Consider the following 11,353-nt stretch of genomic DNA (forward strand, 5'->3'; position numbering starts at 1 on the left):
TTCTTGTGATGTTTGTGAGAAATCCACCCGGTTCGTCCTTTTATTAGATTATTTTAGGACTTGAAATCTTAGGCTCAGGTGAGCTGCACTAAAATAAAAGGGAAATTCCTACCTTTAAAATCTCCGTGGATTCGACATTGTTGTTTACACACCATCCCTACCGTTCAGAACGTCATTCATATTTGGATGGATTGAAAACACAAATATTAGCCTGATTCAAAACTTCCGTGGCCCCACGAATGTTTCAACCGCGGACATTCAATCATCACGTTTTCGGCCCACTTGAGTACCGGATACCGATCGTTTCTGAAGTTATATCATAAAATGAGCTAACAAAACTGATGGACGGGGTGGATTTCTCACAAACATCACGGTGAGTCCCACCTAAGTTCGGCGCCCATGAACTTCGTGCGAAAGGCATTAGCGAGAAATCCGCGTCCCTCGTCTTCCAAGCCACGTCCCCTCTACTGGTCAGCAGCAATTTTAGGGTCTGTTTGGGAGACGCCTAAAAAAAATGCGGTCGCCACATCGCTCTCACCATCATCCGACCATCTCTCTCGCGATCTCTCAATCTCTCCGTCTCCCCATCTCTCCGTCTCGTTTGCATCTCAATCCCTCCGTCTCTCGCCTACCTCTTTCTCCGCTGCCCCGCCCAACAAGAAGAAAGAAAGAAAATGAGTACTGATTTTTTCTCATCTCTTCCTTCATCTTTTTTCCTTGTTACCTGTTTGGGAGATTCGAAAGTAATTGGGTAGAAAATGTCATTTTCCAAGAATGTGTTTTTATAAAAAAAAACATTTTCCTATTCTTTGGAAAATAGCTTTCAAAGTAATCGTTACTTTCTCTCCTTTCCATAATCAAATCAGGCAGGCAATTTTTCTTCGTGCATTTGAACTGAATTCCGATGAAATTCACACCTTTTGTGATGATTGATCGTCGAATTTGGATAACATTTTTGTTGTTTCCATAAATGGATGCGTTTTCTCTCTCTTTTTCTGTTAATGATCTATTAATGTACACCCTTGTCAGAGGGGTGGCAATGGGCTTGGGTGGCTCCCCCTAATAGGGGTTGAAATAGGTCGGATCGACTGGATAAGTCATTGGACTGACCTAGCAAATAGTGGGTCTCCCTACAAAGTTAAGGTCCATGGGGCGGGTCTGGGTCCAAAAGTTGGATCTGAAGTACTACATGGGTTGGGTATAGGTCTTCTCAGGGCCTGTTTGGATAGTGAATTAGGACTAATGAATTGTGAAAGTGCAATGATTACAAATTACAATACCTGTCTCCTTGTCACTAGCTAATTTGACCGAAAATTCCAATGATGTTTGGATAGGTCAAATCAACAAGAAAAATACACTGATTTACTGCAATGTACTGTAGATTTGTAATGATTGCAAATTTCTTTACCGTTATCCAATTACATCTGCATTTGACCAAATTACGTTCCAAATTTAGTATTAAAGCAAACACTTGAGGATCGTAATGATGGCACTTTTGAACTACAATACTGTCGTATTGGCTATCCAAACAGGAATCAACCAGCCAGACCCAATATTTAAATGGGTCCAATTTGAGTCATATTAAAATGGGCCAATTTAGGGCCTGTTTGGCCGGGCAGATTGGATGGGATTGGATGGTATTAGAGTGGATTGCATGGATTTCAAGGTAATGATAGCTGCGTCAGTGGATTGGTGCAAGATCTATGGGATTGCTATATCCTGGGATTGCTATATCGGGTCTGTTTGGCATGCCCGGCCAATCCCGGGATTAAACCTTCCAATCCCTTTCAATCCCTCGAACCAAACACGTCCGAGGCAATTTTGAAGGGATTAGGGTGGATTGGATGGGATTTAAAGGTAATGATGGTGATGTCAGTGGATTGTCTTAAGATCCATGGGATTGCTATATCCCGGGATCAGGATCCCGTGTCTGTTTGGCACGCCTGGCCAATCCCGGGATCTATCTTCCAATCCCTTCTAATCCTTTCCAATCCCATCCAATCTGCCAGGCCAAACAGGCCCTTAGAGTTGGCTTGGAACCAGATCTAATCCAGGCCCAAGAAAAAGTAATTGTTAGGCATATGGGTTTATTATTATTATTTTAACTTCGGCTAGACTACAACAGTGGTTTTGAAACATGGTTACCCATCCACTACTCGTGCCAATTTGGACCGTGTGATTTGTGGGCCACATTGTCAAAGGAGAATATACAAAAATCATACTAAATGGACACCCTAACCATCTGATATTGCCCATTGAATTTGTTGAAATTTTATTCATTGCCATTAACGTTGAAAGCCACCACCCATTGGATGGATGGTTTGGAACATTATTTGTGTGAGAACTCAATTGTAATGTCTATACGCAACCCAAACTTGATTCATATCCTACCAAACCCCAACCATCTGTTAGATGGTTCTGGTCTGGGTGGGTGTAGGTCCTCATGTACCCATAACTGACCCATTAAATAAGTGCACAACTATTTTTGACTTGGACCCAGCCCAAACCTGACCTGAATTTTAATGGGTTGGGTCTGGGTCCGAAATTCTGACCTGATTCTTAAATGGGCTGGGTTGAGGGCCGAGTTTGGCGGGTACCTGTTAGTTAGGCATGCAGATTAGGCTTAAAGCCTGATCAATTTCCAGGCTAGGCTTGGGCTTAGATTATTTTAGCCCAGCCCAACTTTCTTTTTATTGTGTATACATGTACCGTGAATACTGATATTTTCCACTCAAATTCCTTTTTCCAAGGACATGAGAAATAATTTAGACCAAACGTAAGGGCATTTAGGTGACTCGGAAGTGCTCCATACGAGCATTTTCCTCCTTTTAAAATGTTAATGCAATTAGCCCTTGCGTGTAGCCTGCTGCTATTGTAGGGAGTTATTTGATACTTCAGAATGCTTGATTTGCAGGGACTAAGAAGTTTGTACATGTGGCATACATAATCTCAAATTAAACTAACTAAATTGTGTAGCTCAATGTTGCTAAGTTACAGTCCCAAAGTCAGATTGCTTGAACGATTGTAATCTTTGATTCGTCAACACGTTGGTTGAAACATGACTATTCGATATGTTTCATTTTGAATGAATGTCCACCAATCTGACAATTAGATAATCAAATGAGCACAATTTTTTTATTCATGATACGCCTGATATAAGACCTATGAGTTGAATTAATTGTTCTCGACATGCAATTTCTAAACAATTTCCAAGTGTGTGATATAAGACCTACGAGCATTTTCCTCCTTTTCTTCTGTGCATGTTCTTCAACTGAATCGGACTGGCTCGGGCTGGGCCTAGCTGGACCTGCTATACTAGGCTCATGCCTGGCTCAAGCCTTGGGCCTCATAGCATCAGGCCGGTTGCCACCTCTAATCATTATGTGTTCAAATCATGGGCAGTACTTTGAATTCCATGATTTTGTGGGAAATACTCTGAAGTTTGCATGCTGATTTTAGCTGGCAATTGAACTCGGAGATTACATTGTTTGAGTTTCCTTTATTTTTCTATTTCCCGTACATGAGTTTTCTGAATTCTGATAAATCAAAATGCATTTAATGTTGAATCAGGTACTTTGAAATCAGAGATATAAATGAAATTCCCTTAATTTGATGGGCATTTGGATCTCAAGATTGCATTGTTGTTTTTTAGCTACAAATCTGCAAATTGGGCATTTCTGCATTGGATAGTTGTTTATTAGTGTGTATATTGGGATCAATTAGAGGTATAGAATAAGAAAGAATGGACGTCCCAATATTGGAGGTAGGACATGATCAAAAGACGCTTGATTCAATGATGGAGGGTGGGCCAGTGTTTCACTGTGATCTTTGTGATTCTGAATTGGTGAACAAGATAGTACTACTCTTGCTCACAGGATTATCGTCAGCTTGTGTTGATAACACCACCGGCGATCTATTCAAGAGCCCTGCATTGGTGGCTGTTGATATGAGAAAGGAGATGGTAGATTATCTTATCCAACGGAGTGAAACACATGTTGCAGAAACCGTGATTGAAGAAGATAATCCGGATACAGAAACCTCCGATCATCCCACTGATATCATTGAGGATTTTCTTGACGATTTCACTAGTTTAAAGCGGAATATGCTTAGCCGTGTTTCAGGGTGGTTACTTAGTGAAAGGAGAGAGGACAAGATAGATGACTTCGTACAGGAGATGGAAATTAATGGGTTTTGGTTGATGGATAGGAGGGCATCTGTTGCACAGACTCTTCTGAGGAATGTCGATTTCAAGAATGAGTTCCACTGCGAAATGAAATTCGACACCATCGAAGAGCTCTCAGAGCATAAAAGTCAATGCATTTTCAGGTCTTTGAATTGTACGAATGAGGGCTGCAATGCTAGATTTTGTGCGGTCCACAAGGAGAAGCATGAAGGAATTTGCCCATTCAAGGTTCTTCCATGCGAGCAGAAGTGTTCAGCGATGATCGTGAGGCATGAGATGGACAGGCATTGTATTACTATTTGCACCATGAAGCTCGTGAACTGCCCTTTTTACCCCGTGGGCTGTCAATCTGCTTTTCCAGTGTGTACCATTGAGCAGCACTGCTCAGAGTTTCTTCGTTCACATGTGATGCACATCCTTCATGTAATTCATAAGCAGGTGGCATCGGAGGACAATCTGAAACAACACATGGAAGCTCTGGAGAAGGTGAGTCTTTCTTCCATGGCTGTCTGATTTTCCTGTTATTGGTGCATTTTTATTTTTTTGTTTTCAATTTCCGCTTTATATTTGAAGATATATTGTTGGTAAAACTGTTTTTTTTTTTGTTTATGTTTCTCTATTTCTTTGAATCCCATGCAATTGTATTGCCTAGATTAGGAGTCTGTTTGGAATTTCTTGATTTGCAGTTGACTGGATGCACTCCTCCATAATTGCAGGTGGAATAATAACAGCTTTCAGTGTTGTTCCTATCCCACTTGCTATTTGGAGTAGAAAAATGGGGAAATAGGATCCTGCCTGATTCAGTTCTTGCTTCACATTCTCACCCCAATTGCAAGGCGGATTGGTTCTTCATTCTGAGTATCTTGGACTCAGGGAACCAAATTGCAATATATTACTTTTAAGTTGGACTTGTGTGAAACTTAACTGCAACTTGATGGATACTCACGCATCATGAGTCATGACTATTAGGAAACATCTTAGAACTTTTTATATTCTCTTGATTAAACTGAACTTGTCAATATTCTCTTTTGTAATGATCTCCTATTAACCAGTCTGTAAATAACTTCCGTGAGAACTCATCCCGTGTATTGTGTGCATGACATCCAGCCCATTCATCAGATGTGTTGCCTCATGAAACCTCTAGGCCCAAAAATCAGCCTGATTCAAAATTTAGGTGAGCCACAGCAAAGGGAACCAAAGCGAGAGGGCACCCTGCCCTTGATTTTCACTGGGGCCCAAATAAGTTGCAAAACAGCCTGATTTTTTGCATGACCCTTCATCCAAGCCAGATGAAAGGTCTGCATGGCCTGGATGCATATACCACAACACATGGGATTAGTTCTTGAAGGGTTCTCACATGTTCTCATGAAAACTAGTTTGTAGGAGAAATTTTTCCTCCAAACATAGTCTAAAATATGAACTATCATCTTTCTATGTCTTCCCCCACCCTAACTTCTACTGTAGAACTAAGTGCTATTTGTTGATGGAAATTTGATTTTCATACCTGGAATCATGAAACTTAGAATACTTTAAACTAATTCAGGTCTCTTCCTTATACCTGCAAGGCCACATTCCTATAGGTAGCAGCCAATCATGGTTTACTTCCAATCCTGGACAGATTCTGTCATGACTGTTTTTAGCATTTTCATTTTCTAATTTTCCTATGGTTGAATAATGCAACTAAGCAATTTCTACGTTATGGAAGCTGAAGTTTTGATCAAGTTGTCAAACTTGCTAGAATACTTGGTTTTTCACAGGAATGCCAAGAAGACAGGAAGATGTATTCATTTTAGAAGATTGTAATGTGTTTCATTGAGATGCTTGAAACACATTGTAAAAACCCATTTTGTGGAATAGTGAAAAAGAAAAAGGAAAATTGGCTGGTAATTATGACTGATTTGCTTGATGCAGTTAGGTGGTTTAACAATGAATCCTATGCTTGGAGATTAGCCAGTCTGTTTGGCGAGAGGTTTGATATTCGTGCTAGAGTTTGGGTTAGAATGTTGTCGGATATACAATTAAAGGCTATTAAACTCGCAGAATTTGGGCTCTTTCATTCCTTTGGAATGTTTTCATCAATAATAGAAGTTTTCTAGGGGGGTCCTTGAGATGGTGGCTTGCTCGCTCCAGCATCTCTGTGCATGTGGCACACCACTAAGGCAATCTGAACTATTTATTTGGCTGACTACCACCTAAAGGGCCTCTAGCTCAAAACTCCACCTCTCGGACAACCTTAACGCTGGCATTGGAGGCCCGGCATGAAGTATTTGCAACAATTGGATGACTAAGATTCCCTGATCATTGATAGTTTTTGGGTCATGTCCTGTCCATGTAGTGGCCCATCAGATCAACAGTTCGATTGCCTAGAATATTTTCCACATGATTGATGGACTACCTGAGGAGAGTGAGCCTCCATGTCATTTCCCTCAATGACGTTGTTTACTTGTAAAAAGAAAGAAACAAGCGAGAAAAAAATCGTGAACTATGAAACGTCCTCAAAGTCTATAGGGTTTCCAGGCCCTGTTGGTATCCACTTCTGTTTTGCTGCCCATTGGAAGAATATGAGGGGGTGTCAAGGCTGCAGGGAATGCTTGCCTGTTCATGGATAGGTCGTAAGATTACAAATTACAAGAATATGTTAATTACCAAAGCCTGCAATAATTTTAGCAAGTTTTGATGCAATGTCATCATATTAATGCACCATTTCATATCCAGGCAATAGATGTTGACACCAGTGCAATCAAAGGCAGCACAGGTGCACGCCTAGGCATTTTGCACAACTTGCCTGGACCCTGGTTGTGGCATTCACCTTGGGCATTCGCCCAGGTATGCAGCTTCTTCTTGAGTGCATCCAGGTGCACCTGCAGTACATGTGGCATTCTACATGAGGTTGATTCCCTTTTGAGCACCTGATATGTGTGGGTTTTTTTTTTTTGCTTTTCTTTCTTTCATCCTTCAAAAAAATAAATTTATGTGTGCGCATGCGTATGCATGTGTGTAGATAAGAGAGGGCTTCTAAACACTATTTCAACATCTTTTCTTCTTTCTTTTGAGATTAAGCTTGAGATATTCTTCCCCCAACAATTTTTCACATTTCTTTTTCTTCTTGATTTCTTTCTAGTAGTGTGTTAAGGTACATTGGGCTTTTGGAAAGCAATTTGAGGTTCTGTTGGTGCCGTACAAGAGATTTAATGTGAATTGGGCATTTTGGGTGAGTTGAAAATTCTATATTAGAGGTTTTGGGGATTTTGGAAAATTCGATTATAGTATTTGAAAATTTTAGGGATTTTGGCAAAGTCGTAGTTTTGGATTGGTGAATTTAGGTAAAATGGGAAATTTAGGGTTAGGATTTGGGGAAATTCAGAAATTAGGATTTAGAATTGGGGAATTAGGGAAAATTGGGGGTATATGAGGTTTTGGGTTAAGAGGAATTGAATGGTATTGACTTTGATTATTAAAAAAATAATTAACTTGTGTCTATAAATAATTAGGTATGGGTTTTGTTAATGTCTTCATGGGGACGTTAGCAACTCCCCTATACCTTTTAAATGGCAGACGGGGTAAACCTATTGCAGATCCCAACCCTTCATTCATTCATACAACCAGGAGCAAACCATGGTGCAAAAATCATGCCTATTGGATGATCCTAATCTTCTGATCAATAGCAAGGAAATGGACATTCAAGATTGACACGAGAAACAAATAGGTCCAATCATGTTGAAGCATCTACTAGATAGATCCCACTTTGCATTTCTTATGATTCTAAAGTAACATTTGATTTGATGATTCTAAGCATGTGATTTATGGCTCATAAACAAAGGTCGGTTGTAACAAATTGGCCCCATTCAAAGGGTTAGGATCATCTGATTGGTGTGATTCTTGCACCATGGCTTGCTCCTAGTTGTATGAATGAATGAATGGTTCAAATCAACAATCGGTCGCCTCGTGTGCCATTTAAAAGGTTTGGGGACATCGCTAACGTCCCTACGAAGGTGGGGACATTAGCAAAACCCATTATATATTAGTATTTTATTATATAAAATAAAAAATTGCACATGCAATCTCTACTCTCTAGGTGTGCCTATGTGTTTCAGGCGCTATAGTGGCAAGATCGCCTAGAGCCTCTAGCTGCATTGGTTGACATGACAATAGATCTAATTAATATAGATTTTGTCTATTTTTGTCTGATTTCTACCTTTACATGATATTGTCATGATATTTTAGAACTGAAGAAAATTTGCAATGTCAGCATATGCACGTCAATATCTGTAATTGAACACGTCCTTTTTTGTTGGTCAAAATTCTTAGCCCCCATTTGGATGTACCCCTAATCAGGTTCTTAGAAGATTTCCACCTTAAATCTCAAACGAGATATGAATCGCTCCATTTTTATCTCATTTGGGATTTGAGTGGAACGTATATAGCCGATCACCAAAGCTGTGAAACCCACATACACCCTTAGCCAGTTACCAAAACTGTATCCGCATTATAATGTTTTCACATGAAATTGGTTATATTGGACTGATTTTCTGGCAAAAGCAGCGATTCAAGCAATTTCAATCATCCCTTAGGGCATGTTTCTTTACGTGGAATCTAAGGCAAAAGATAGTAAAAAACAATAATTATGTAATGATGATTTCCATGAGAACTATTGAAGCATGGATTCCAATTTTGAGTTCTTATTTGGGTAGCAAGTGGAAATCTAATATTCCTCTCACTATGCTCACCTAATTTCTTGTGCTAAGAATCCAAATTGTGGAAAACTGTAATGATTGCTTAGTGGAGCCCACACTTTCCTTTGCTATCCAAACAACACAAAGGTCAAATAAAAGGTAAGTCCTTTTCCTTCTCCAATGTTTGGCATGAAATCCATGGTCTCCAAACATGGCCTTCAAAAGTTAGAGGAAAAAAAAAAAAGTGAAAAAGAAAAGATGAACAATTCATTTACAAGATTTGTGTTAACCTGGTTTTGATATCATGCAATTTATTCTTTCAAGAACTTTTGGCAGATTCTATTCCATATGAGAAGGTCAACCCTAGTGGGGGGCATGGCATGGCATTCCCAAGGGATGGCCAGCCACACCAACACCCCTCCCTCCTCTCTCCTCTCTCCTCTCTCCTCTCTCCTCTCTCACATGCTCCCTTTCTCTCCACATGTAATTAATTGTTCACACAGAGAGAAATGGGTGAGAAAAGGAGATAGAGAAGAAAAATGAAAGGAAAGAGAGGAAAGGAAGAAGAAATAGAAAGGGTGGACCCCATTGTGTGATCTGATCGAGGCTGTAGTTACCTGTTGCTATGTTTTTCATTGGATCGAGGGAGTGAAGAGGCACATCTCCCTCTTGTGGTGGCTTCTGATTTGGTCCATTGTGTAGTTGCGTTAGCCATTCCTTAAAAGTATATGATTTTGCCACCCAACCGTTTAATCCTTGGCCTTGACACCTCTGTTATTTCCCTCAGCTTGTTATGGTATTGGAAAGTGAATAAAGTACCATGTATTTTCTATTTTGATCTATGTTATTTTCCACAGTGAATTTGGATTGAGTACCATCTCACAATCTGCAGAGTCAACAAGCCCTTTTTGAAGAAACGTAATCAATATAACCCTCTCTCAGGCTACTCACAGTTATCTGAAAATTATGATATAGATTAAGGGTGCATTTGGATGCACCATCAAACTGAACTGCAGTTTTACTTGGGAGTAACCAACCTACTGTTTTTGGGTGGCTCAGAATCTGCCCCACATCAAATCTGAAATCATGAAGAATGACTCCAGTTTTATGTCACTTGCTATTTAAGAGGACCATATCCTATCAACCGTCAAAGTTCTGCATTCTATTTTTGCCCAGAATGGTTGTGTTGGATTGATTTTCTGGTGCAAATGGTGATTCGAACAATTTCTATTGCCCCTTAACAAAGTTAAGAGAAAAAGGATAAACAACCAATCACCCATATTTATATCGAGCCAGTTTTCTCATCATGCGGCTTGTTCTTTCTGAGTTTTGATAGATTTTGTTCTACGGTAGCTCCCACCTTCCAGCTTTACTGATTTCTTTCTCACATAAAGTGAAAATGAACTATCTCTTCCTATGTTGCGTCTTGATGGATACTTCTTCATGTGATTGTACTGACTATTTGCAATTCAATTTGCTTTTTTCTTCTCAAAGAAAAAATGAATTCGTTTATAATAATAAAAATAAAATAAAATTCCAAACACGGACTAATCTATTTGCAAAGAGCCGCATTAACAGCTGTGTATATCAACTATTGAAATTTGTTATTTTTGCAACAGTCGCCATCCTTCAGTAAGCTTTCAAAAGCTCGAGACCCAAGATCTTTAACTTTGGCCGTCAAGGAGCAAGAAGCGAAGATTGAGAAGAAAGCAGAAGATGATGGTGTTGATAGTTAGAAGAGCATATGGACTGCCAACATGTCAATCCAAGTCTCCGTTCCACGCCGCCATGTTGCAAGCTAGCAAAAAGCACAGCAACAGTAAACCCCTGCAGTCATGAAAGACTGAGATTTCTGCCTCCCCACACTGCAACAAGATACGTTATTTATCTACGTTTTTCTTTGGACTGCATCTATCCCATTCATTGCCTGTTTCTAGAGTTCACACCAATGGTACTTGATTTCTTGCATTCTTTTGGTTCACGTAAAGCTACAGATGCGAAGCAGTCTGTGACGACTGAACAAAAAGCTTTTTTGGGTCCGTGTAACTGATCTTAATCTTTCCGATACATGGCTAAAACACGTCGGAAGTTGAAGCGCAAAATCATGGTAATCTTGTGATGATAAAACGGGCCATTGATCTTCTACAAGAGTTCCACTTGATAACTAACATGGAGAGTCACCTTAGTGCACACAATGTGAGATCTGGGGCATTCATCTGGTGGGAGGCACTATGAACATGCAGTGCTCCAAATCGGGCCGTTCCACTCATCAGGTGGGCCACACCCACACATGTGCTGAGAAGAATCGAAGGTAGAAAGAAGACGACCTATGGTCTACATATGGAGAACCTGATGGGTGGACTTAGCTTTCAGCCCAAGGCACGGTCAAAATGGGCCCCAGCTGATGTGTTGCCCAGAGCCCCAACAGGTGTTCGAGGTTTAGACTAATTCTGCTTATTGTCCATTCAGTCCCACCTCGGCATCTCTCCCTAGAAAT

The 11,353-nt window shown here is 40.1% G+C and overlaps 1 protein-coding gene across 1 annotated transcript; it reads left to right on the plus strand.

The window, feature by feature from the left end:
- The first annotated feature begins 448 nt into the window (after window positions 1-448).
- LOC131218293 (uncharacterized) lies at window positions 449-10,958 on the plus strand. The gene is made up of 3 exons (XM_058212954.1): window positions 449-678; window positions 3,571-4,669; window positions 10,476-10,958. Exons 2-3 carry the CDS (start codon window positions 3,743-3,745, stop codon window positions 10,590-10,592), a joined length of 1,044 nt encoding a protein of 347 aa, XP_058068937.1. The 5' UTR covers window positions 449-678; window positions 3,571-3,742; the 3' UTR covers window positions 10,593-10,958.
- The last annotated feature ends 395 nt before the right edge of the window (window positions 10,959-11,353 follow it).

Source organism: Magnolia sinica, chromosome 1, assembly GCF_029962835.1.
Source record: "Magnolia sinica isolate HGM2019 chromosome 1, MsV1, whole genome shotgun sequence".
NCBI lineage: Eukaryota > Viridiplantae > Streptophyta > Magnoliopsida > Magnoliales > Magnoliaceae > Magnolia > Magnolia sinica.

What these genes read in the sequence shown, in the direction of transcription:
- LOC131218293 (XM_058212954.1), top strand. Translation starts at nt 3,743, where the DNA reads ATGGACGTCCCAATATTGGAGGTAGGACATGATCAAAAGACGCTTGAT. An exon ending in ACATGGAAGCTCTGGAGAAG is followed by an intron (nt 4,670 to 10,475) that starts GTGAGTCTTTCT and finishes TTTTTGCAACAG; the next exon opens with TCGCCATCCTTCAGTAAGCT.